Here is a 27,958-nt window from a genome sequence, read left to right as displayed (position 1 = left end):
CTGATGCATAGCTCTAAATAAACAGACACACCTAGTTAATCTGAGAGAGGTAAGGCTACCATTAGACCTCAGGGGAAACAGACTGTCCCTAGCCGACAGCAGAAAGGGAAGGAAAGAGACAAAGAATAATCAGCGCCTATTATTAATCTGATTTAAACAGAGTTAGGCCACCAGTTTGTATGGCTCACCAACCATATGGTAGCACCTTTGCTCTGCTGTATTGCCACATTCAACCAGCAGGCTAAGAAACATACCCAATCACCGGGAAACATGGAACAGTTCACAGAGATTTAAACGACTAAACTTTTTTTTATTTAAAAGGAAAAAATAAATACTGCAGAAACAATAACCAAACATACAAAGTGACCGACATTTGTTAGAAAGTGATGGATGTTCTGTTAACAGTTAACTTTTTTCTTTTTTTACAATACTTAAATACAGAAAGCACTTGCCAGCTAGTGGGTTTTTTTTTTTAATACTGCCTTAAGCATACCAATGCATCGATCAAAAGCGTTATAATGGTCGCAATGTATTTGGATTTGTTTGTATGTGGTGTTGCGGCAATCGTACTTCAAAAATGAAGCCATTTGAGCGGGAAATGCTTGCATTCAACAAGCCAGAGAGACACTCTCAGCAGAGTTGCGGTCCTCCAAAGCCCAACAACATCTGTAAACTATTTTCAGGACTGGCTTAGTGGATGTAACAATAGTCATCAGTCAGGGAAAAGGAATTTGACAGAATGTGGGTCACACAAGTAATGTTTAATGATGACTGTCTGGATATGCTTGCATTAGACCTCGAGGATTACTGCAATATCCAGTTTCCACTTGAGGCCCCTTAAAGGTTCCACAGTTTTCCAGGCCCCTCCTCCCCCATTTCCTCAGAGCGCTCATTACACGGGAACAGCAATGTGTAACAGGAGATGGTCTGCCATTCTTAGAGATGCATCATAATGGAGATAATTGGGTATGTATTGGCTCATGTGCTAGCTTAGAAAACAAAACAAAAAACACCCAGTACAGAACTGTAGAAAAAAAATAATCATAGAACAGCACTTCTTCCCATACACAGTGCTGAGGTTGGCCTCCTTCATACTCAAGGAGACTATTAGGAGGGCAGTAAGACTAAAATTCCATTCTAATTAAGGACTGTTTTTATAACTAAATCTTAGCACCATTCCTTTTTTTTTTTTAGGCTTTGCAATTCAACCCATGATGTCCATATAGTATACAATTTCCTTTATGAAGATGCTATCACAATAATTTAGCTCTTAGGCCACTATCAATTTTTTTCAGTAGAATCACAATGATGAAGAGGGAGAGTCTGCATTTGTGAATTATTCTTATATAGCCATTTGAAGCCCCTCCCCGTTCTCTTCTGGTTTTCTTTTAAATCAGAAGTTTCTGATTTAAGCCTCTTTTCAACTTAATTTGGTTGATTTCTTCCATCTCTAGTCATCTCATGGAAGCTGTACTTTAAGACACTTAGCACAAGTGTTTTCCTCTGGATGACCAATCCTTCCTGTTTTAAGGACAAATGAAAAGCAAAAGCCACTGTATTCTTTGGAGGTGGGAGGGAATCAAACAGTATTACAGGATCACACTTCACAGCGAAGAGGGTAGGAGTATCTTGAATTTACTTTTAAAAGCAACATTTTATCCTGTAATCAAAATCGAAGCCAGTATTCAAAAATAGATCTAAAAATAAGTATCATCCAGGACATCATTTCCTCAAGCGCCACTAATCCTTTTACTTCTTTTGCACATTCAGAGAGCTTTCTTTGTATTTGGTATTCATCCAAGTAATATTGACATCCCTTCAGAATCCATCACTTCCCACTGCTTCCTCTACATACCGAACTCCCCCAGTACAGTTTCTTGCCTACCGAGGGTAAACCACGGCCTTGAAGCACTGGCATGGCCACACTACAGACCCTTTTCATTGGGCGCGTCTTGTTGAGTCTTCACCTATCCCACCCAAACATATTGTCCTTTCCATCTCCGTTTAGGTGACAGAATCCTTCACATCACCGTGCAACTCTTCGCTTTGTCCTTTCGTAGGTCTGTGGTGACTGTAGAGAGTTCTGGCCGGCCTGGCATGTGCGAAATTCGCTTCGTTGCTCTCTGAGACTTGTTCCGCTTCACATTTTTATTGGTTTTGTTTACACAGGCCAAAGTAGCCACATGAAAAATGTCTCTCACACTGTTTTCCGACTGCAAGGCTGAGCATTCTATATAAGTGGCTGCTCCAATTTGCTTGGCCATATTTGTGCCCTATGGAAAAATGGAGAAAAATTATTCATTTGTTTATTTAAACATAATTTTATTTAATTCATATGATCTGTCCCTTACATTTCCCCTTCTCTAAATGACAGCTGACTGTGCAATTATTCTTTGATGCTGCTTTTTATATCAAAAGCTTTTTTAAACAAGGAAACAAGTTCATAACAATGCAAGTGCTCAAGCCTTTATTTTCTTCCAAGCAAGCATCAAATGTAAGAACTCAAAGTTAGTGTTTAATATTTTCATGACTTTCAGCACTGAATTTACAGGCCAGAAAATAAACATACACCATAGCAACCTGTAATGTGACCATCGGGGAAAACTAAAGTGTAGAAACATAACTCCAGGATCTATTTGTATCTGTAACATCTAGTGTGGTGTTGTGGGTAGAGTGGTGGACTAGGGCTCTGGAGACCCGGGTATGAATTTCCACTAGGCCACGGAAACTCATGAACTGGATGGGGTAGGACTGGTGAAACTACTCCTTAAATATCTCAGATACCTCAAATAGCCTATTAGGCAGTAGCTATATGTTGGATGCAACTTGATGGCACAAAACGAAACATTTATCCATTTGAACTTCAAGATAAATTATGGCAGAGTAACTTAGTAGCAGAGTCATTTACACAGCAGTTTATAAGTAACTCTAATACAAGATTCCCACCAGTCCTTTCCACTAGCTGATCTTCTTCAAGAGACACAAGCATCTCTGGCAGGGGCAGGAATGATGGGGAAGAAGGACACCATGCTACATTGGCCTAGGAGCCAATTGAGGAAGTTTAGAAGGATCCAGCTTTAGGTATATAAAGGTAAAGGTTCCCCTTGACAATTTGTCCAGTCGTGTTCAACTCTAGGGGGGCGGTGCTCATCCCCGTTTCTGAGCCGTAGAGCCAGCGTTTGTCCGAAGACAATCTTCCGTGGTCACATGGCCAGTGCGACTAGACATGAAATGCCATTACCTTCCCACCGAGGTGGTCCCTATTTATCTACTCACATTTGTACATACTTTCGAACTGCTAGGTTGGCAGGATATATGTGAGGTATATAGAGGCACTTTATTTGCAAAGCAAAATGTGTTGCAATTATTGTGATACAAACACCACTGTCTGCATAGGAACTGGAGTAGGCTTTCAGGTTTGGGCAGTCTACTTTTTTCCCTTCCTAGCACAGGTTGAAAAATTTAATATATTTTGATTATACCTTTCAGAAGCTGACCTCAAAAACCCAACTAGCTTCAAAGAAAAGGAAAAAAACAAACAACCAGTGGTCAGGTGCTAAGCAAGCTTTCCTCAATGTTGTCTCCTACAAATGTTTTGGATTACAACTCCCATTGCCACCAGCAACTTGGCCAATAATTAGGGGTGATGAGAGTAACCACTCAAAACAACCAGAGAGAATCAGGTGAAAAGGGTATTTTCAAGTCTCTTAAGGTGAAAGAGACAGACAGAGAAAGAGAAGCTTGATTTTCATCATCATCATCATCTTAGAACCGCAGAGCTGGAAGGGACCCTATGGATCACTAAGTCAAAGAGGCACAGAAGGGAATCAAACTCAAATTAGTAGGGCTTACTTCCAGATAAAACTGGCTAGAATTAACTCAAAACTGACAAATATATCAAGAGAGAATTTGTTTCGCAATCGTACTTCTTCCTCTTCCCTTGCATCAATATTGCAGAATCCTTCCTTGCCAGCCATTTTGCTCAAACTAACCAAAAGCCTTTGGAGAAATAAGAGAAAGGATGCCTGCAGCAGCTCTGGACACAGGGTTCTTGCAAAAGGGTAAAATCAAGGAGTTGTGAGGAAGTGGATTGTAATCCTCGAAAGCCCACACTGCAGTAAATCTGTTAGTCTTAATGGTGCCTCGGGATTTTTGTTTTCGTGCTTATTACAAACAGCTAATCTAAAAGCAGCTGTTTGGATTCCTATTACAGGGTGCAAGCAGAAGATGGAAACAAGTTTTAGATACCGCTCCCATAATCATCAGCAATTCTGTTGGCTAGAGGATGGTGGGAGTTAAACACCAAAAATAACTATGGGTAGAATACTCATGAGTTCAGATGAGGGGTCAAGAACTACAAGGACCACTTATGGGCTCAGGCAGAAATATCCCAAATGTTGCTTGCCACTGATGTTAGGAAATATCTCATGTCCTTTTCTCACTGTCAAATATCCTGTCCAACTGAAATGATCTGGAACACATCTAGAAACCATGAAATGACTGGGTGGGTAGATAAGCAGGGATGGAATTCTGAGGACCTTCACCAAAAGGAGCAATTACTGAGAGACTGGAGCATTGTGCTAGCTTAGTATTTAGAGCTGAAGATGATGGGTGGGGTGGGGGGGCCTTCAGTCAGCATGTATTATAACAGCCTGTGTCCTAACAGGCTTAAGTGGCAAACAGATGGTTTTGGATTATCCTAGTCAATTAATCTCCATTGAGGGAACTTAACCTCAGAAACACTATATTGGAAACCACCACCAAGAAGAAAAAATATATTATGGGGTGCACATTTACTGCATGTTATTACAGAAAGCTTTGATTTGGAAGCCGCAAAAACGCAGCTCCCCCAGAGGCCTGTGGTTGACTGCTGTCATGCAACATACCTTCAACTTTGAGTGAAGGCCAAACCATACAACTTAGAAGCCACAACCAAGAAGCCACACTACACCCTGTGCACTTTCTAGACCTTATAAACTGGCTAAGCGTCTTCTCCCAGCATTCTTCTGCATGAACAAAGGGGTGAACAAAGGGTTTGTGTGAATTTTGTATGAACAGCTATTGCATGATGGCTGACAGCAAGTCCACAGGCAATAATTTACCCCACCTGGAAATAATGCAGGCATTGGTGGGATTACAGCAGACACCCTCCAGATATACTGGACTGCAGTTCCCATAAACTCCACCCAGCATGGGTGGGGCTCCTGAGAGTTTTGATCATGATCACCTGGAAGGTCTCCAGCTGCATTCCTACATGGATTGATCAAGTACATGGGACTTACTTCTGAGTAGATACATATAGGTCTGCACAGTTAATTTGTTTTATATTCAGGAATACAGTATAAAGTATGCCATTTCAGTTGGGGGTGGTGAGAAATGTGACATCTCAGCTGACTGAAGAGTCATGGAGAGAACCTTCTAATTTTTTTCTAAATTTTTTGCCTGCATACCATTCAATCGGACCGAGTTCTTGGGATATGAATGATGAGTAATAAAATGGCAAAGCTTTGTCTGGGATCAGCACTGAAAGGGACATTTAAAAAAATGTACCAAGTGGCCTGACAAGTACCAGTGGACCAAAATGCTCCGAGAACTGAAGTGTTCAGCATGCAGAGTCTAATCCTTCCAGAACACAAAATGAAAAATAGAACTTGTGTCACAGAGAAAGGCAGTTCTGTGTAAAAACATGACTGCATACTGAACACACAAGGCACCAACACCTGAAAGAAACTCTTGATCTTATAGAGAGCAGCTACGTTTGGTTGGAAGTAAAAGATTCATTCTTTTCAAGGGAATTTGCTTTCAAGTTAATGTGGATATGTGAGTGGCTTGGAAGAGCGGAATTTGACTGCCACTCTTACCCTGGACTTCCATTTGTGGAGTGTTACAGTAAAATAAGTGAATAACTAAAAACCATGCCGGTTTCATGCCACAGCCCCACGAGGAGTTGAAGGGTTGCAATTAGTTTCACGTCAATTAACATCCAGTGCCCTCTTTAAAAGATATTACTGTACACAGACATAGAAGGTTATTATTGCTCTTCAAGGAAAACAGGAGGTCTCTGTTTTCTGGCTTTGCCACAAATCTATAGGAAACACAGATGGAATGCACAGAAAAGGGTTTGACTGATTGCTCTCTCCCTCCCTACAAAAGGACAGGGAGAAGCACATGTTTAAAGTCAGAGGGACCAATGCCTCCTTCAATTATCCCATTTGAACAACACAGGAAATGGAGGACAGCACAGAACTGGTGTGTGCTGATGGACCAGGAACAAATATTGTTAGACAGAAACTCCTAGCACAGACAATAACAAAGTCTAACTATACAGTACCTGGATGATCACAACCTGTTCATCCATGAGATGAAGCGTAAACTACACAGATATGCTGTGTTATCAAGTGCCTGATCATCTGCTCCTTGGTGAAGAGAACTTTGGTTGGCTGAAGGTGTCCCTTCTGAGAAGTGTTTTCGCCTTATATACCTGATTCTACCATCATACAGATTCTTCCCCATCTTTCAGCTCCACACCATCCCACATCACAGCATTCACTCTCTTCAAGCACGATTTGGCAGCACAGCATCCAATTTCCCTAATGGCCTCATCCAAGAGCTGTGCTGCCGAGTCTCAGGACCAAAGGGAGCAGCTCAATACACAGCCGAGTCATTGCTCAGTCTAGCTCAGGGTTATTTGCACCTGCTTGCAGTCGTTTTCCAGGATTTCAGGCAGGAAGCTTGCTCAGGCCTGCCTGGGGATACCAGATATTGAACTTGCTATCTTCTGCACAGAATACACACATTTTACCAGCAGGTACGGCTGCCTGAAGTCATACAACTCAGTATCTTACAAGACCCAACCAAAGAATCCAGGCACTGCCTGCTGACTACTGGCAGTGATGATGAACAATGATAACCTGTGTAATATAGTTGGCACTTCTGGCTACAGTGTGCTGCAAGAATCACTGGCGTGGACGGAGTGAGAAATGAACATCATTCCTTAATTAGCAAGGTGTGACACTGCACCTACCTGATCATATGATACTGGTGTCTGCCTGTGATTGGATAACTCTACTAGTGTACTAACATCTGTGCGCAGATCAGATTTGCAGCCAACCAGCAGCATTTTCGTGTTGGGGCAAAATTCCTGGATTTCACCTTTCCACTGTTAAAAAAAAAAAACATTGTTAGAATCCCACTGAAATGAGTTTCTTAAGACACCGAGATGCTTTGGAAAGTCACACTTCATGGTTGTTAAGCTGGAACATTTGAAAATTGCAATATAAGTATTAAATCAAACATTTCATATTTCTCAACCAGCTAACAACTGACTGGGCTTTTTCAATGAACTACCTAGCAGCTGCATATACATGACATACATATACATGTGATTAAAACACATCTTAATGGTCTTAATACAACTCAACGTTTTGTAGACCACTATCAAATATAAAATGTTTATTGTATCTCCTATAATCTCACCTATATTTTCTTTCTACCTAATCAGTGCTACCTGACAAGCCCCATTGATTATTAGAGACACTCAATGCCATGTTCCTGCTGGTTATCTATAGCCTGGGATTAATTTTGCCACTTTATCATTGTTTAACGAACAATTCTTCCTGGGAGGGGAACTTAAGGGTCATTGCCAGGTCAACCATTTTTGCCCAAATCTAGTCTCTAGACTGGGACCATGTATAAATGTATAAATATTTGTCCTATAGTCCCACTCTTATGTCTAAGGAAATGGACTTGTTCATGAAAGCTCACATTAAAATTTAGCAGTTCGACTTTAAGGTGCCATAACTTTCTTGTCTTTATTTTTTATTGTTCTTTTGTTTTTGCCTAATATAACTACCGCATACTAACGCTACCTCTTCCAAAACTATATGTGACAGCAAGGCTAATGGACACTGCAAGACTTACTACAGAGTAAACATACACAGGTCTACCTCAAGGCACAGTGGTTAAACTGCAGTAATGCAGCCAAAGCTCTGCTCATGAACTGGATTCAAGGTTCATTCACCCTTTCACCCTTCTGAGGTTGGTAAAATGAGTACCCAGCTAGTTTGGGGGGGGGCGCAATGTGTAGTCTGTATAATTAAATTATAAATCACCTAGAGAGTGCTTTAAGCACTGTGGGGTAGTATATAAGCAGCACTTTGTTTCTGCTTTACCCAGTGACCTAAAGACTTTCTTTACCTTCAGTTGAATGTACGGATGCTTAAAGAGGAAAGGACTAGTTTATTTCAAGACTTCAAGTTGGCAGACTGATGCCCTCAGCTGCCACCATGTGGGTCAACTGAGCAACCTTGTTTCCTGAGGTTCACTGAGAGAACAGGATCAGCTGTCTCAATGGCATAGATAAAATTTGCATCAAGCGGATCCTGTACCAGGTTTTCTATGTTCCAAGTTGAAGATCCTTTGCCTGTGGAAGAGGAATGTGGTGCAGTTCCCCTCCTGATAGGCATGTGCACATGTATTTACATGTATTTATTAATTTAGGTTCTATCCCCCCCCCCCAAAAAAATCTTTCAACTTAAAGCACTGGTTCCCAACCTTGGGTAACCCAGGCGTTCTTCGACTGCAACTTCCAGAAACTCCAGCCAGTACAGCTGGTGGTGAAGACTTCTGAGAATTGCAGTCTAAGAATACTTGGGTTACTCAAGGTTGGGAACCACTGGCTTAAAGGATAGAGGAGAGTCAGACCCAAAGTTTGAGAAAAATAATGTTCCGGTCTACAATTCCTATAGTTCCCCAGTTGGCTGAGCAGGTTCTGGGAGTTGTTTAAAAAAAAAGAGAGGAACTTTTCTACTCTTGGTTAGACATACATATAACCTGAAGATCTTAAGACTGGTATGTGTGTATTTTTGTGCATGTGAGAGAACCACCCTGGTGTATCTTCTGCCTTTTGCTCTCATTAATACAAGCATCTACATCCCACCCTTCCGGTTCCACACCCAAGGCAGTTCATACAAGACCAAAAGCTATATTTAGGAAAACGGTGCTTATTCTTGTCACTAGATGTCTTACATTTCTACGTTACCGCTTCTTGGACTTGAGGCATTAAGCCTTGAGGGAGAGGAACCAAATACATGAAATGTGAGCCTCAACATCCCTTCCAGATAGGCCAGCTGCCATGGCATGAGTTACTCCTTCCCTATGATTCACTGCCTCAACTGACAGAACAGATATCATCAAAGGAGTTTCTGAAAGCATGTTTAAACAGTTTCCCCAATTATAAGCAGAAATATATAATTAGATGGAAATATGGTCTTAACCTATGTCATGCACACAGTATTATTTGCATTGTGTGAAACCTAACTTGCATTTCAGGGCAAAGCTTAAACCTCAGATGCAGCACAGTCTGTATATTCTCTCCAGCTGCAGCATATTCATATGGGAAACTGCCATCAAAGTGTCACAGCAGCACTTCTTGAACTGGACATGTTATGGAACATGTATTAATCGCGGGGTATACAAGGAGATGCAGTCCAGGATATGTAGTAACTACTGACTCATTGAAAATGATGGAGTTCAAGTACACAGGTCTGTATTATTTCAAGGCATGGATAAGCCGGGCAAAATACCGTTTGTGTAACTTTGTGCCACCTAGCCCGGATCAGGTGCCAGAAGCATTTAATTTAAGGTAATTAAAAGCTTCCCATCCCCCTTTAGGTTCAAAGTCTCATTAGAGCTCCTTTTTTGCCCTAGGGAAGCTCTTCCTCCACCTTGTCCTGAGGCTTCCAAAGGCTTACGTTAAAATGCTTACATTAAAATGCTTCCACTGTTCAGTCCAGGTTATGTAGCACAGAGTGCAGGCCCTGTGCTTCAGACCTCTAATTTGAGACGAGCACAGAACAAGTGTGGGGACCTGCAGCGTTACCTGCCACCAATATCTTTTGGGAAGTGAAACACAAGGGCAGATGTTGGTAACAATCCAGGCATCTGAACGTCCAGAGCTCCATGGGTGTTTCTAGAAGATGCGCTAACTGTGAAATCACAACTGCACATTCAGAGCAGTTGATGGGACATTTCAGGCTGTTTTGAGACTAAAGCCTCTGACAGCTCATGCTTAAAAGTTGCTGCAGAGTTATTTTGCCTCCCCCCCTTAACTGAATAAGATGGCAACAAAAAGGGAAAACAGGAGTGCTCCAAACTGAAGATGGTATCCCCATAAAACTTTGAGACCATGATAAAAGTGCAGTCCAGAAATGCCCCTAAGCCCTGTTGTCTTTAATATAAAGCTTTTAAAGCTCTTTTTTTCCCTGTCTGTTTAATCATCAGAGGAAATCCATGATGAAAGGAAAAGTGCAATGCCTTTCCAATGGGACTGTCCCCTATCTGGAAGCACCCCACTGTATAAAAGTGAAATTAGGGGTGCCTTGGGAGAGGAGAGAGATTGATGAGCCCTAATATAAAAGAAATGTAACGTTACAAAGCCTTTGTGGCATTCTTCTTAAGCAGGGAAATCTCTACCATAAGCCAGCATCATTAGTAGGAACACCAGTCAAGAGGTATGTGTATTTGCCCAAGAAACTCTGAATTTGTCTCACCTCTTCCTACTCTCCAGGGCCATTTTCTGTAGGTCAGGGTTAGGTCTTCAAAACAACAGAAAAACCTGATTCCAAAGCTGTGTTGACCTTGGCAGGGACAGTGATTACGGGGATATGACTAATATTTTTTTTTAATATCACAGAAATGGGTGGCAGGAAGCAAAGGTGGAAAAGGGAGTAGTGGATAGCTTAGTTAGTGATTTCTTTGTGTGTGTGTGTGGGGGGCAAAATACTGACCCTTTCTTGTGTCGAGAGGCAGCAGGGAATCTGTAAGGGTCCCAAAGGTATGGTCACATGTATGCACGGCAGGGTTTTATGGCAGGAGCAGAGGAACCTTTGGCCTTCCACAACTTTTTGGGCTACAGCTCCCACAAGCGCTCTCAACAGGTGTGGCCTGGTAGGCACTGGAGGCCAAAAGGGCTGGAGTGTCATCGGTCTCCCAGCTCTAGATTTATGGTCTCCAGGGACAGCAGGAAGCCGTCTGCCGGTTGAACAGCTTCGAGCGCTGCCAAGAATCTGAGGAAATAGCGTTCCTGGCTGCTTTGAGGCCTGAGGCCCCATCCACAGGCAGCAATAGGGTTGGAAAGCAGTGCCAATCTCATCCTAGCCAGGAAAAGTCTTTCACACAAGGCCCCTAGAAGCAACGGTCGCCAGAGAACAGCTAGACTTATCGAATCCAGTTCAAATGTGTTTATTCACTAGTCCCTTCTATTTGCACATTAACTTACTAATTTAAAAACAAAATTTGGGGGGGGGGGAGGGACTTTCAAAGAAGAATGGTATTTCCTTACAAACTGCATGTCCAAACATATTTTTATCTAAATCGATGTATTTCTACACATATTCTATCCCAGTATATACATTGCCGTACAGTAAGGGCTTTTATCTTGTTGGCACAACTGTCTACAGGACAAGATGAGCTGCTGGTAGAAACCTGAGGGCCATGCATGCCCCCTCACAGGACCACACATGCCCAGTGATCTCCCAAATTTCTTCTATAGCCCTCTTCATTTGTTCTCTGGGAGGCTGTTCTTCTTGGCCTTTTTCTCAAAAATGTAAGAAACTTCTTGTTCGCTGCTGCCAGTAGTAGCAAGAGGAAAAATCAAACAGAGAGGGGAAGCAGGGACATTTCACAGCTCTGCAATCCCCATCCATGGTCACTCTTAAACACTTACCTTTTTCAATACACTGTCAAGAGTTTCTGGGCGGCTGATGTCAAAACAAATTAAGACGGCATCAGAATCCGGATAGGAAAGGGGGCGGACATTATCGTAGTAAGGTGATCCTGTCAAAAATGAGTAACATCTGTTAGAATTGCATGAGTGAAGAACAAACATTACATATATGTTGTTAAAGTGCCACAAGATCTTGCGACATGGCCTACATGCCGATTAGAACCACACAGACTTGTTTTTGGACTACAACTCCCAGAATTCCTGAGGCAACATAGCCACTGGCCATGTCTTCTGAGGAATTCTGGGAGTTGCAGTCCAAAAACGTAAGTCTCCATGGCTCTGATGCTACACGTCTGTCTTCCTGTGGCTCTTTATTCCAGCTCCCTTTCCCCAACTTTCAGTTTCTATTCTCCACCATCCAAATTAGAAGGAATCTGTGTCCTCTGGTGGTCAAAGCTAACTGAAGCTGACTCTGAAAGAAACAGGCGTCATATCTCTTTTTAAGTCCAGTCAATCAGCACAAAAGTCAACCCATGGGCGCACAGATCGCCAGGCTACAACCAAGCATTTTGATTAATGTAGATGGTTAAAAACTGAGGCAGCTAAAACATTTAGACCCATGGACCTAGATCCAACAGTGTCAAAGCTGTTTTCAAAACAGTCTTGCAGGAAGAACCTGGTGAAGCTTTTCACTCCACTAGCATAAATGCTCCAGCGTTGCTCCTGAAGCTTCCAAGAAAACAGCCAAGAGAATAATGAGCTTTTAAAACAAACCATCTTCATTTGGACAGGACTGAGGAATACACAGCCCTCCATATGCAGCTGGACTTCCATACTAAGCCCTAGACTTCACAGTCAATGGTGGATGATTGTGACAATTGGGAGTCCAAGACACCAGCCACATGTTCTACCTCCATGATTATAGAAGGCCCATGGCAACTAAGTTAGGTTATGTTTCCTATCTCAGCACCCTTCAGAATCTTCTGGAGCTTTAGATTTGCTCATTTTGTTAGGTTTCTAAGCCACCATACACACCTGTGTTGTCAAGAACTGGAACTACTTAGCAGGTCACTTCCTGCATCAGGCCAAGAGGCAACCCAGTCCCACATCCCATTCATCACAATAGCCAACTAGATGTCTCTTAGAAGTACCCTAGCAGGGGGTGAAAGCAAAAGACATCCCCAGCTACAGTGTGTCAGAATCTGGTAGCAGAATAGAACAATCAGAACTAGTAACATTGATGGATTTTATGATGCAACATTCTGCTTGCTGGGTCAAACACTGTGCAAGAATAAGCTGGCAACCTTGAGAATCCATCCCATTCTTTTCACAAAGATAAAGCATGACAATGCATATGTTCATATGCAATTATAAATATGTGTACATCATATGTGTAGGAATTCGAATCTTTTTTCTTCAGCAACCATATCTTTATTACTGCTAGAATTCAATAGAATTTCCTTCCAGGGAACTTCTTTTATGGTATGAAGTTTCAGCCTTGCTTTTAGCCTTTTTGGCAACTTCTACCGAAACTGAAAAGCTTGCTAGCACAGGCCATCTCTCAAGGTACCTCCATGACTTAAGTAGTTTTCAACAGTTGAAAGGTATCTATCAAGAACCTGGAGCAACAGAATGCAATCTTAAAGACACATTTCCTGCTAAAGGCTGCCAAGTAAGACTCAAAACAAGGTACTGCAAAGTACTCATGTACAGGATCCCAGCTAATCAACCAGCCATGCCCTCTTCCTCAATACCCCATTTCATTCTCCCCTCTTCCCCCCTCCCGTCCTCCTTATTCTGTTTTCCCCAGTCCTAACCTAGTCTCGGAACATGCTATCTGTCAGATCTGCTTTGATTTGGATTCCTGCATTGAGTAGGGGGTTGGACTCAATGGCTTTATAGGCCTTTTCCAACTCAATCATTCTATGATTTCATAGAAGCATGTTCTTTGAAGTCATTTTGCACATCCTGGGTTTCGCCCAAGTTTACTGATGATATGCGTACGGTAAAGATAAAGGTTCCCCGTGACAATTTGTCCAGTTGTGTCCGACTCTAGGGGGTGATGCTCATCTCCGTTTCAAACCCATAGAGCTAGCGTTTGTCCGAAGACAATCGGAAGCTGGGACAAGCGATGGGGGGCTCACTCCGTCACGTTGATTCAATCTTATGACTGCAGGTCTTCTGACCTTGCAGTACAGAGGCTTCAGCTACAATGGATCCAAGCTTGGGAAAAGTAAGTTCAATATAAGCCATAAACAGCTGCCGGTAGCACCAAGCGTGCACTGTTAGATGATCAGATTCACTCATTACTCTAGGAAGCCAGACTGCCTTTAAAACATCCAAGGATTCATGAAAACAGGATTTCTAAGGCTGTTACAGAGTACAATTTAACTGCATTAGAAAACACTCTGTACCAAATATCCTGCGCCCCTCCCCTTGCAAAGCAGCTCCTGCTGTTTCAGGGTGTAATAAGGTAAACAGCAAAAGGAACTCATTTGAAAAGAGTCCAGCTGGACCATTAAGGATCACAAGGAAAGAATTTGAAGAATGCTACTTGTGAAGAAAACAGGAACATATGGACTAAAGCCTTGGCTAAGAGAAGCTAGTCTGCAATTCTCTTCCAAAGTCTCAGCGACCTCTAATCACATGCCTATGTTCGTATTCAGAAAAGCTGCTACTGTGCATGAGCTAATGCAAGGTTCAATTCTGAACACAACATTTCATTCAGATTTTTTAAATATCTGCAGGAAGGGGCCATTTCCTTCTTCCGAGCACAGTATCTAGTCCTGCTTGGTTCAGGAAAGCCATGGGCAATGGGCGGAAGAGATAGTATATAAACCACCAGTCTGAGTTCTGCAAGATGCCACTGGAACATGGAGCGGTATACTTGGGCAAATCTGTATTGCCGTCAGGCACGTCCTCACCATAATGTGTGCAATGTATACAGCAGTAACCTCATAGCTAATTTCCCCAGAGGAATATAGGCTTGGGTGAATGGCAGCAATGCCAAGTGGCTAGTGTGAAGGAATTGTGTGAGGGCGGGGCAGCCCAGCTGCCTACACTTGCCTATGTCAGCCATTTACGGATATTCTTGTTCTCCCCAGGGAGCCCAGTCAGTCAATAATGACAAGGACAGTGGGCTGTTTTGATGAGGATACCGGAAGCTGCTTTGTTGTCCATGAAATAAATCATTTGTCCACGATGTCTACTCTAATCCTTTCGAGAAGTAGGGTAAAAATATTTAAAATAAATGAGTAAGTCAGCAGCAGCAGGAAAAGTGGCATGGAAGGGACCCCTTCCCACTGCTGGACCGTTCCTGCAGGTTCTCCTGCTGAAGAAAAGGCTTCCTTTCGGAAGATCTGGCCAGGACCAAAGAGCACTGGGCATGGCTGCTTAAAGGCATGTAGCACTCCCTTTAGGCCACTTTGGCTCTCTCCAGCTCTGTTTTGAATTATTCCATCCACCATCTCTCACCACTGGCTCAGCAGCCTGGTCCTGATGGAAGCAGTACAGGGCCCGCAAGTTGTCTACTCATGCTACCAAGGGAAATGGCAATGTGTTACTTCCTTCAATGGGCTCAAGGCATAGCTCTCCTCTCTTCTCTGCTGCTTTATCCTCAGAACAGCCATCCGAGATAGGCCAGACTAAGAGACAGTGAGAGAGTGATTGGCCCACAATCACCCAGTACATTTCACAGGGGAAAGGGGGGGGAATCTGAGCCTGCATCTAAGCCCTTGAATCACACCCATCACACTGGAAAGGCCAGTGGAAGCAGGAGGTGGGTGGGTAAGGGGCAACCAGTGAGTACAATTTTTGGCTTGGCCAGAAGGTTAGCCAAAAAAGGTAGATCCTGTCAGGGTCTCATACAATGAATGGTTCATATAAAGGCACTGAGAGACCTTAAGCCTGGCCTTACAACGCTATATTGTTGTGTCTAGCCCACTACATTAGGCACTGGTGTAGCACAATATTAGAGATGGTTCGTTTAGTGGATAAACAGGTGTTTGGCGTGTTAAAGCGACACCTCCTCTTATCTGGAAGTTGAGTCATGGCAACTGGACTTCTTTCTTGTTAGGTTGAAACATTTCGCTACTCATCCAAGTAGCTTCTTCAGTCTGAGGAGGGTTGGTACACACCCTCTACATGGTATGTTTCAGATATGCAACAACTCTGGCCCTCCATATGCTTTCTGTCTACAGTTCTGGCTCCAGCTCATGGGAAATGGAGTCCAGCAATGTCAGGAGAGTCAAAGGTTCACACCCTTATTACATTCTATAGTGTGCACACCGCAGTACTTTCACAGTATTCTTGCAGGATGTACCATCCTGCTAAAAAAAGCTGACAGCAAACTGACCTCTGTCAACTTCAGAACATAAGGCAGGTGTCGACCTTCTTGTCCTTTCCTCCCACAGTGATCACGTAACTTTAGGCATGGGTGCCACCTTGCCTTCTCTCATCAGGAGATTCCTGAAGGCAGGTACGGGCAGGATAAGCCTTCGCTTTTAAGAATCATTAAAATTTGGACAGAGACATGACTTGATTGAGAGAAGAATGAACTGCCTCACCCAGAAAAAAAATCATTCATTAGAGGCATACCTAAGTGCTCAGTCACTGCTCCTCAGGAGATCTAACACACCATATATGTACATGCAATACAGATGGTTTGCATATACATTGTAGTCAGGGCTGCGACTAGATTTGCCAAGCCAAACGAAGGGGGGGGGGGAAGAGAGAGAATATGTCCTGCTATTACCATGCAGCATGCTGAGACAAGCAGGCCCAGTTTTCACATAAACAAGACAAGCTGGCATTCTTCTCTGGGAAAGAATGTGAGGGAATGAATGAGACACTTTAAGTGCATCCTTCAAGAGGACATAGAAATCAGATGCTTCACAAGGAATACGTTTGCGGGTTTCTTTCAGACAGCTATAGTGGCATCCTTTATTGCTGCCAAATAAGAGAACAGCCTAGGAACAAAAGCCGAGAGAGATAGAATTCAATAGGGCATTTCATCATTCCAATCTCCTTACCAGAACAAAATCCGGAGAGCCTGAGGAATCTTGGGAATGCGCATCAAGTCTAAACAGACCCTGTTCAATGCCGCTCAATAGCACTCTGTTCCAACTCTTTCCCCCAAGATGGTTTAAGAAAATTTGAAATCATGCCCAAAGCACGGAAAATGCACAGACTGCATGCACAGATTGATGGAATCATTGTACCTCCAACAAAGATTCAGAGCCGGATTTTGCTACACACACACACACAAGTCAAGTTTACAGGAACTGTGAATATCCATTATAGAGTTCTGATGTTAGGATATGCTTCTAAGTTGCTTAATTCTGTGGCAAGCTTGCTCTGTTTTTTTTTTTCTTTTACACCAACCCAATCCAATTTGACCATTTCAACCAACCAAATGTTCAGGGAGCAAAGCTCAGGGATGAGGAAGAGGCAGTCCTACATCTCCCATCATCCCCTGAACAGGACTGCTGGGAATGGCAGGCCAACAACTTCTAGAGAGCCACACATCCTTCTCATTCTCTATCTGGGCTCGTATCTGATGCAAAAATATTTGGATGGTCCGGCTCCAAACTTAGTCAAGCTTGGAGACAGTGAAATCAACGAGGCTTAAGTTAGCCTGATTCCACATATTTCCATGGGTCCACCTCTAGGAATCATTAATTTAACAGCACGTTGTCCCCTCTTCCACTGATTTTGACAAAACAAAGCCAATGACCATAACAGAACTACAGGGAATCCTTTCCTTACTAGCAGATTTGGTAGCATCACTCAACATAATCTTATATTTAGTCACATATGTCCTTTCACTGAGTAAGTCTGTTTGAAATTTATTTACTTATTTATTCAATTTCTATACTTGTTGTTGTTTAGTCATGTCCGACTCTTCATGACCCCATGGACCAGAGCACGCCAAGCCTCCCGGAGTTTGGTCAAATTCATGTTGGTAGCCTCGATGACACTGTCCATCCATCTCGTCCTCTGTCGTCCCCTTCTTCTCCTGCTTTCACACTTTCCCAACACCAGGGTCTTTTCCAGGGAGTCCTCTCTTCTCATGAGATGGCCAAAGTATATCTATACTGCCCATCTACAAATTGCTACTCTGGCTGGTGTACAATAAGAGTAAAGCAAAAATCATAACAATGAATTCTGAAAGGCAAAGATCAGAAAAGACAGCTGGCAAGAAACTGTTAAACGGCAAAGAAGAACCCTTCCTCCTCCGCCTCCACACATTCAGTCCACTGAGGAGAACCTCCCCAAAGGCTTCCTTAAAAAGCTCTGTTTTGACTTGTGCTTTAAAGGCATGGAGAGAGGAGGCCTGGGGAGGAGGAAGGTGCCACAGCTGAGAAGGCCCTGCTTCCAGTTCCTGTTTCTCAGATCTCTCAGGCGCAGGGTCTGTGGGGAAATACATTCATGTCCCTGCGGAAGTACAAACACGATATTCTTCTTCCCAGGAAACTTTGTGAATTTAGTTTCAGTGCAGAGGAGACATCTCCTAGAACCAATGGGGCTGCAGAAAAGCAGCGTTTAGAAGTTGTCGCTCGTTTTTGAAACAAGTCATTGTAGTGATGCTAGGTTCCCCTTGACTCCTAACATGGCACTTACTCCTTTTTAATGCACAAAAATAAATGAGAATTTAAACATACCCTCCTGTGATCACTGGTCTGTGATGTGGTTGATGATAAAAACATAATATGCCTAATGCAGATATCTCATGCTCAACAGTCAAACCAGGCAGAGGTCTTTCCAACCACCCCCTTTGCTGCTTTTAGTTTTTCCAATGACATTCAATAGTACTGCATTATTAATTGAAGCAGCAGAAAAGGCCACAGCTTCCATTTGTCACAGACCAGTGGCAGACATGTAATGACAGATCATAATAACTCATGGTCATTCATTAGGTCAGAGATCTGCCAGTGACCTTGGAGTGAAAAGCTGCCTCCTAATTTCCCTCACCAATTCCCTAAGCTGGCCTGTTATCAGCTGACATGTTCATCTCCAAGGTTTCACTTGGAAAAAGAGCTCCTTAAATCCAATTAAGTGTAGGTGGCTGGATCTTAAATCAATGATTTTGATAGGCATGAAGTCAATTGCACTGAGTCCTGGAGAGGAATCAGACAAATCTTTCACATTTTCAGGAAACAGGAAGGAACATAAAAGGTCATTTATTGGATTCAGAACAGGCACTTAACTCAGATGCTCTACAAGAAGCTGGTATCTGTTGATGATGTAAAGCTTCTTGTATCCAGTGACTCACGAGATTTTTAGAAGATCAAAAATCCTAGGGCTGAATCCCATTTTGGTGCCAGCTAAAGCTGACTCGGGACGTGGTGGCGCTGGGGGTTAAACTGCAGAAGCCTCTGTGCTGCAATGTCAGAAGACCAAGCAGTCGTAAGATCGAATCCATGCAACGAATTGAGTTGCTTGTCCCAGCTCCTGCCAACCTAGCAGTTCGAAAGCATGTAAGAATGCAAGTAGATAAATAGGTACCACCTCAGTGGAAATGGTGTTCCGTGTCTAATCGTGCTGGCCACGTGACCACGGAAACCGTCTATGGACAAACGCTGGCTCTACGGCTTGGAGGCAGGGATGAGCACTGTTCCCTAGAGTTGGACATGACTGGACTAAATGTTAAGGGAAACCTTTACCTTTACCTAAAGCTGACTCATCAACATCCACAGGACTTGTATAAGTGCAGACTAACAAATCCTGCTCATTGCAATAGGTCTACTCTAGACCCACTCCAATGAAACTGGATTTAACTGCTAATTTTTCAGCTAACAAATGCCAAACTCAGCAAATCAACTGCTGGGAGCAACAAGAGGAACAGTGTCATTTCACATTCATTCAACAATTGTTAAGCTCTTGTTTTACAGAATACACCAAAATTCTGGGATTTCCACAAAGGCTTCAGAGAAACTGTTTCATCTACCATCTGTTCCACCTAGACTGAAAGGCAGAGAGAGTGAGTATAATAATTGTAGAAGCAGTAATATTTCGGAGAAGATTTTGGGTTTGAATTACATGCCAGGTTTAACAAATGAATATTCCTGATGAGAATATTCAGCCCAAGTTCACCTTTTCAGCCTTCCTCAGTATTCTACAGTGCATTACACAAAGCGAGTATCATTAAGCTGGTAGATAGTATTTTTTTGCTACACAGGTTTACTGGGCAACTGTGAAATTGGAATATTTTTTAAAAGTCATTTTTAATGAGAAAATATAAAACACATAATTCAGCTTTGATAGGATATTCAACAGAAGCTGGAAACAGGTCAATAATCTTTATGGCTTCTATTAGATCCTGAAGGTGCATTGAGTTCCAAATGAAATATTACTCTGAAATGATTTTACTAAAAAAAAGAGCTCATCTTTAACTATGGCATGCCATATAATGTAACTGAAGAATTATATATCATTCACTGAAAATTATTCTGCAGTGGAAGAAGGGGAACATCAGGGAGACATCCCCCTCTTCCATTTGCATTAAGTCACAACTCTACATCTACAGCATTAAGATCCTTTGCATAACACCAAAATATCAGTTGTAAAATAACTCCACTTCTGGAGTGTAGGATGAAGGCACACTGTAGGCACCCAATGGTACTATAGTATCAATGGCCAATCTGTGACACGGGTATCAAAAAGGTGTGGGCATCAGGCATTTGTAGAACAACTGAACAAGAGCAGGACGCACTTTAACTAGACCTAGCTTTAACCTAGAGCAAGCAATTCATGGTTTTCCCATGCCACAATGCTGCCTAGTCCCCAATTTTCTAGACAGATGTGACATCGTACAAAGACACTAGGGACTACACATGTACTACAGCACACTAAGAACTGAGCACAAAGAACTTGTGGCGTATTGTTAAAAAGGCTGACCAGCTCGTGTAAATTGAAGCTGAGTAAGCTTTGGCCTGTCCATATATTCCGGTCTACAGCTCTACAGTTCTTCACTCGCCACACTGGGTAGAGCGGATTGCGAGTTGCGGGCCAAACGCTGGGAATGCCAGAGATTCCTCACTTTTGCTGCCAACCTTTCAAACTTAACTGCAGGTTGCCATTTCACTGATGCCTGCTTGTTTTGCTGAGCTATACACAGAACAATGGATCAATTTCCAAGGAAAAGACGCTAGAGTACCATTCAACTTTCAACCAAATCATATATGGACATAGATCACAACGTACAGTAGAAAGATTTTCACTTTGATTCTTTCATCTATGGACCTTTGCTACTGCCCTCAGTTACAACAAGAGCAGAATTAATCCATGGAATAATAGATAAGCAACAATTAACATACATTAATTGAGAACACTACTTTTTCAGAAATGTCTATAGAAGGTACTGTATAGGTCAATAGAAAATAGACATATTTATGTAATGGAAACCCTGGAAACTAATAAAGTCATATATTGTAATGTCTCCTGGGAGTACCCAATATCAAATCCATAAAAAAGTGTGTGTGTGTGTGTGTGTGTGTGTGTGTGTGTGTGTGTGTGTGTGTGTGTGTGTGTGTGTGTGTGTGTGTGTGTGTGTGTGTGTGTGTGTGTGTGTGTGTGTGTGTGTGTGTGTGTTCAAATAATATAACTTTGGAGTATGTTCAAATTGCTTTTCTTTTCTTTTTTTTTTACTATACACTCTAACACCACTGCTTCCCCAAACAGAAATCCAAAATCACATCCATCCAATATGCAGGAAGAGACTCTGGTGGTGTTCAGAAATTTTTAAGCAGTTCTGCTATTCTAATATGGCTGGCTCAAATGACAGTCCATAAGCAAGTCCCAAACATGTTAGGCTTATGGCTGCCACTGATCTTTAGTGCTATCCTGGGCACTGCAGTTGTGACCCACTTTAAAAGTGATACCTCACTGCAGAATGTATGCAATTGATTCCAGCCTGAGGTCTTACTCACACTAGTAGAGCCAGGTTGCAACCTTGTCCACACTTAGTTGAAAATAAGTCTCACTGAACAGGTGTTACTTCTCTTTTGGCATGTATAAGACTGTGCTATCTTGACATATATTACACATATAGGTTTTGACACATGACCGGAGTTTGTCATCAGGGTCTCCCTTACACTGACACTTCAATATCTTTCTGGTGCTAGATAAGAACCAGCTACAACTACCTCTGCACACTGACACTAACACAGGATTATTAATTTACAAGTTTCCAAGGAGGAGTAACTCAGCACTCACAAACTGTAGGTCAGGGTACAGTATATCTGCATTGGAAGTTGTACTTTGGGGCCAATATTCTATTGCTCATCCCGGCTAAGGACAGACCCATTGAAACAATGCTGAATGGTAAGTCAACACTAGCCTAAATCCAGTTGAGTCAATGATTCTCCTCTAACATGAACTAGCAATGGCACATGGGCCTAAATTTTTATATCTCTAGAACCAGAAAGCTGCAAAAGTTGCAAAGTAGAGGAAATCACAAGATTTGAGACCCAGATCATCAACAGGTGTTCAGGATCCAATTGATAGAAGGAAGAAAAATGCAGAATCACAGACCCTTAGGAATCTGTTTTGGGACTTCTGAAGACTCATATCAAATCATTTTCTTATCTGCAAATGTGACCCTGTGCTTTAATTCATGCAAAGACCAGAAAGGAATGGTTCTAATACATTTTGGGAACACATAATAGGAACCCCCAGTAGTTAATTTATGCAGGAATGAACGGCAGGGGTCAGCTGTAGCCAATGCCCAAACAAGCGATTTGACTAGGATCAGTAGGATTTTAACAATTAAAAAAGCTTTCACATACGACTTTCAGAACAGAAAACAGCTTCTGAAAGGGATTGATTTCATTTTGTAGGAGCAGATCTTTCAGATGTAACATATTCGTATCTGTTTCCCACACCTCTGCATTTCACGCTTGCTCTGCTCCAGCCATGGGGCAGGGCTAAAGAGTTGAGTCCTGAGAAAGGCAGCAAGCATTCCAGAGCAAGGAGGTGGCGGTGGTGGGGAGAGACTAAAAGACGGAAAACCAGATCTGCCACCCAGGCCTCCCAGCTGTCACCCACATCTGGGAGTCTGCATTCCAGTGATGCCAGCAGTAGTTATGTGCTCTTGGGATGGAATGACCTCAATTGTGGTTTCTTCAAAAGAGCCCTACCAGGCTTGCCAAATTTACAAGGCAAGCCCGGGCATGCCACTTTCATCTTTGTATGCCCTCTTTAACTTCAGCTCCCAAAGGACCGTCCTTTGTGCCACCAACAAATTCTGTGGTTTCGGTCTTCTGACCACCAAGCAGACAGCCCCCACTCCACCCACCCACCCCCGGCTGCCAAAAAAAGCATTATCTCCCATTCCTGGGGGTTACTGCAAAGCCACATAGGGAGGCGATGGCATTTTCTGTTGCACTGCAAGGCCAGCGTCTCTTCCGCAGCAAGATTTTGCAGCTCTGTTCTTGAGAGGAATGGCTACCGCCCTGGGTGGTCTTCCTCCCCTTCCTGCCTTTGCAGACTTTAGGTAATGAGACCCAGCGAGCTCTTCCTCCCCTCCCCTCCTCGCATTCCCTTGCAACTGGCTCTCACCACCCTGCACATTCCTTTGTCTCTATCTCCTTGGGAGCCCTCGTGCACTCTTTCAGGGTTCTTTAATCTGCCACAAATTGCCACCAAACAGAGAGGATTTTAACTCTTCCGCCATTAAGCACTGAGTTCCATAGCCCTCATTCCCTAGTCAATGGATTTTCTCTGCAGGAGCTAAAAATGTAAGGCTCAGCATATAACTGCCAACACGGAATAGGAAGTTAAATTCTTGCTGGCTTTAGAAGAGGCCTTTTAGGATAAATGTAATGCACTCTGCATCTGCATGTGTGTAGAGATCAGTCGTTCTCCAGCTACATTTTCTTACCCTCCACCCTACTCTCCATAACGCTGTCCAGAGATTTTGGACTATGATTCCCAACAGTCCGAGTCAGCAGAGCCGGCAGTCAGAAAAGAACCTGATTCTTATCCAGCTGGGCTTTAGTTGATACAGCCTTTCACGTTATCTCGCCTCACTCATTTCTGCTATTAACTCATTTTCATTTGAAACGTTACTCGCCCAGAACTGGTGCCTGAGATAATGTCAGTGGGGCCCTCGGTGGCCTTGCCAGAATATCTGCAAGCTATAAGCCACTGATTTTACAGCATCCTGTCAGAAGTCCTTTCTGGATATTCTGTGTAATGCTGTGCTTGACTACATGTGTTCCTCCAGTTGTGAAGCCCTTACTGCTAAATGGTGCCAACTTTTTTATGGCTCGGCCTCTGGAAGGCACCCTTTCAGAGATAACAGACCTTGGTTATCTTCCTCTCTCCTTATTTCAAACCTATCTCCCTTCCCACTGACAAGCTGCATCTTTTGATTTGTTTTTCCATCTTATTGCTTTTGCCTTAGGAGAGAGGGTGTTTCACAGGACAGCAGCTATCGCGTGTAGGAAGTACTGTGTTACATCACAGTACTTCCTACAGGAAAGGCAAAAGAAGTCCTGAAGGGGAAAATATGGGACTGACAAGCAATGGATGATAAATAGTACAATAAAGCATGCAAACACACACAAGCCACAGCAATCATCTCCAGTGCAGTAGGCCAAACAATTAAAGGAAAGGGGAAATTAAGGCTTATTTCTCAGTAGCAGAGTCTATGCTTTGTATACAGAAGTTCCCATCTCCAGACAGGGCTTGGAACAAATGGTCTGAAAGCTTGGAAATACATTCTCAGGACAGACACTCCAGGGAATGGAAACATGTGATCTTCTAGATGCCACTGGATCACAAGTCCCATCATTCCTTCCCCTTAGCTATACTAGCTAGGCTTGATGAGTGATTCAACATCACAGGAAAGGCCCCACGTTGCTCAGAGTCAACACTGAGCTACACAGATTGATGGGCACCTTGATATATTTCTAATTTTGTACTCAAACGTGGGCAAACTCCAGCTTTATTAAACCTTCACTAATTCTCCACTAAGATGTCAACTTCCAATTGGAATAGCGTCCAAAATAGAGGCTCCAAAAGTTGATGCAGCCAATTATTGACTGTGTTCTGCAACTGGAATTACATAAGTTGCAACAAACCAAGAATTCTATGCCTATCTTAGGGTGGGGGAGGCTTATGCTTTGTTTTTCTTGCTGCTGCTGAAATAAGAAGTCAACACATTTTTGCAGGTCTATCATTCAGTCACCAACCACTAAAGATTATCTGCCCACCATGGCATCTAATTATTCAACAGTATCTAATTATACTTGCCTCCATGCATGGATGGTGTTTCCTATCATGGACATAAAGAACCTTCCCTTCTCTTTGTAAAACAACAAACATACATACTTCTGTTATCAGTTGAGATAAAATCTACACACATCCTAGACACCCATATCAATGGATTAAACATCAGCCAAGATTTCTTAAGTCATTGCCAAATGTAATAATTATGTTATTTGCTGTTATTTTCCTTCACAACTATCAAACCCATCTTTCCAGAACAAGGATCGAAGGTAAAGTCTGCCATTCTCTACATTACCACATGCAGTTGCTCTTTTGCTTCTGTTAATCATGCTGTTTATAGAACCAGACTAAAATACCAAACAGAAGTAATAAATCATTGCTTGGTGTGAAATGCAACCAAATATCGTGGTCTTTTAGAGCCTTGCAAGGATGTTTTGCTATGTAGACTCTATATTCCAAATTATTATGTCTGAAGAAGTGGATAATGTTCCATGAAAGCTTACGTTAAAATATAACAGTTAGTCCTTGAAGTGCCATGTCATGTTTGGTTTTGGATTTTTTTGTTTTGTTTGTTTTTCTTGTCGAAATTCTGTCATCTTGTCATGCTTGGCTTTAAAAGCTCTCTCACCACCTGCTCGTTTTACAGCCAAACCCTTCCAGTGGCCTAAGCACACAAGTAACTTTACTCTCCTCCTTAGGCCCACTGGGACTGATCACATTCAGTGAACGTCTTCCCATAAATGCACACCACCACCGAAACCGGAGAGAAACACAGGAGGAAGTCTTCAATAATCTACATGGAGAGGACTGGAGCTATATGTTACAGTACTCTCGACATATTCAGGCATTTGTGTACTTACTAATCTTCTTGTTTCTGTATAATCATATATTACCAAAAGGAGAACACACGCTGACTTTCGCAGCAGTGGTGGCAAATATTAAAATGAAAGACTCACGATAGGCCATAATAACCTTATCCCATCTGCTCAGCTAATTAGCACATGAACGTTTTTAAGAGTCAGAACAAGGAAGGGGAGGGGGAAGTCAGGTAAACACCACTAGAGCAATCATCATGACACAGAAATAGCTTTATATTAAAGAGGGAAGGAAAGATGAGAAGAGTCACTGCGTTCAACAGCATTGTAGGCGGAAATCTTTTTTTAAAAGGAAAAACACTTAAGGAAGGACATAGTTTTGCCAGGGTGTTAACAGAGGTTTTAGCCACGGTTTACAGTCATTGCACAAAATCCGGATGAGTCACCAGAACGATATGGAAACAAAACAGGCATTCCAGTTAAGCAGCAGATCCCTTACCAGAAGTATCCCAGAGGCTGAGTTCTATCCTCTGTGTGTCTATTTCAAAACTGGCTGTGTAATTCTCAAACACAGTGGGTACATAGTTCTGAGCAACCAAAATAAATAAATAAAAGGAAAGAAAGAGAAAGAAGAACAATATTATTATCACTTAGAAATCAATCACACATTCATTATAACATTGGGGGAACAGAATCAAAGAGTGGGGAGTTGCAACAGAGTTTCTCCTCCCTAATTTAACTCTTACCCACCCACCCCACTTCCGTGGGGACTACACTTCTAAATCACAATCCAGGGCTTTAGGAGAACCCATCATTAAAGCTCATGGAACCCTCACAGTTGGGCATTACTTCTGAGGCCAGTGCTGTGAAAGGCACTTGTGCGGGTTTAAGTGTTTGAGAATGCTTTTGGGGTGTGGGGCACACATGTGAGGAAAAGACTGATCCCCGCCACCCGTTAAATGGGATGCACTTTTTAGTCAGTGCAGGTTCTCCATCTGAATTTCAGAAATGCTAGGAATGTCAAGAAACTCTGATTTGGTATTCTTGGCATTTCTGAAAGTCAGATGGAGAACCTGCACTGACTAAAGTGTGCATCCCATTTAAGGTGTGCAGGTGTGGTGGGTCGATCTCTCTCCCTCACACATGTGCACTTCACACCAAAAAAAGCATTCTTGTAACACTGCCGGTACAAATGCCTTGCACAGCAATGGTCTCCTCAGAAGTAATGCCCAACTGCGGGGTGTGTGTATGTGTGTGTGTGTGTGTGTGTGTGTGTGTTTTCCATGAGCTTTACTGCTGGGTCCTCAGAAAGCCCTGAATGGAGATGCTGGGACAATAGCCCCCATCCCAGTGTCTCACAGGGCAGCAGGGGCTCCAGCAGAGCCGGGCACAGCAGAGTTCCACGGACACGCTCCGCGTTTTGTTTCACGGCCACTTCTGAAGATGAACCCGCTAGGCTTGAGGATAATCCCGTCGTGTCCCTCTTGACAGACCCAAGGGCTTTTCTTACTGCAGAGCCACCTAAAGAGCATCTTCTGCGCTGGGGCTTCCACTAAATAGCCGCACGCTGAATTGTGCCTGCTCGTTCCCTCCGGCACCCTCGCCCCGCGCGTGAACGAGGGGCACGCGTGGGCTCTCTCTGGGCAGGAGACCGGACGTCTCAGAGCCTTCCTCTGTGAAAACGGTCTGCTCTCCCTTCCCCTTCCACCCGGCTTCAATGCAAGAAAAGTTCACTAAAATCCGGATTATTCCCCCCCCCCCCCGCAACCATCCCCGAGCCGTCAGCCTCGCGGGTTTCCCACGTACCTCGGGAAAGCAGTCCTTGGCGAAGACGTGGAGCAAAGCGGTCTTTCCACACTGGGTATCCCCCACCACCACGATTTTGCACTTCACGTTCTGATTCGGATCCATGATGGCTTTGCTGGACAATTTCTGGCTGGCTCTTCTTTCCTTCATTGAGGTGTCCTTCGCCCTTCTCCTGCCCTCGAGTAAAACCAAGCAATTCGCCAGGGGCACGGGAGGGAGGGAGGGAGGGAGAGATGAGCGACCGAAGTCCAAGGAACGGGAAGAAACCCTGCGCGGGATCGCTGCCGAGCGCCGGACGAGGTCTAGCGTCCGCCTCTCCCGCCGCGAAGCCTCTCCCGCTCCCGCCTCCTCTTGCTCCGTCTCCGGCTTCTCACACAAC

General features: G+C 43.2%; 1 protein-coding gene across 1 annotated transcript; it reads right to left on the bottom strand.

Moving 5' to 3' along the window:
• Nucleotides 1-289: 289 nt before the first annotated feature.
• On the bottom strand, nucleotides 290-27,958 carry RND3 (Rho family GTPase 3). Its single transcript, XM_020808900.3, has 5 exons — nucleotides 27,580-27,958; nucleotides 26,273-26,360; nucleotides 11,726-11,835; nucleotides 7,025-7,159; nucleotides 290-2,273 (listed from the first exon to the last, which is right to left on the bottom strand). The coding sequence occupies exons 1-5, from the start codon at nucleotides 27,727-27,729 to the stop codon at nucleotides 2,022-2,024; spliced, it is 735 nt and encodes a 244-aa protein (XP_020664559.1). The 5' UTR covers nucleotides 27,730-27,958; the 3' UTR covers nucleotides 290-2,021.

Source organism: Pogona vitticeps, chromosome 1 (assembly GCF_051106095.1).
Source record: "Pogona vitticeps strain Pit_001003342236 chromosome 1, PviZW2.1, whole genome shotgun sequence".
Lineage (NCBI taxonomy): Eukaryota > Metazoa > Chordata > Lepidosauria > Squamata > Agamidae > Pogona > Pogona vitticeps.
Note: the sequence above shows the minus strand (reverse complement) of the source record. Positions and strands in the feature narration are given on the sequence as shown.

What these genes read in the sequence shown, in the direction of transcription:
- RND3 (XM_020808900.3), bottom strand. Translation starts at nt 27,729, where the DNA reads ATGAAGGAAAGAAGAGCCAGCCAGAAATTGTCCAGCAAAGCCATCATG. An exon ending in CCAAGGACTGCTTTCCCGAG is followed by an intron (nt 26,361 to 27,579) that starts GTACGTGGGAAA and finishes TTGGTTGCTCAG; the next exon opens with AACTATGTACCCACTGTGTT. An exon ending in CACCAGTATCATATGATCAG is followed by an intron (nt 2,274 to 7,024) that starts GTAGGTGCAGTG and finishes ATTTTTCCATAG; the next exon opens with GGCACAAATATGGCCAAGCA.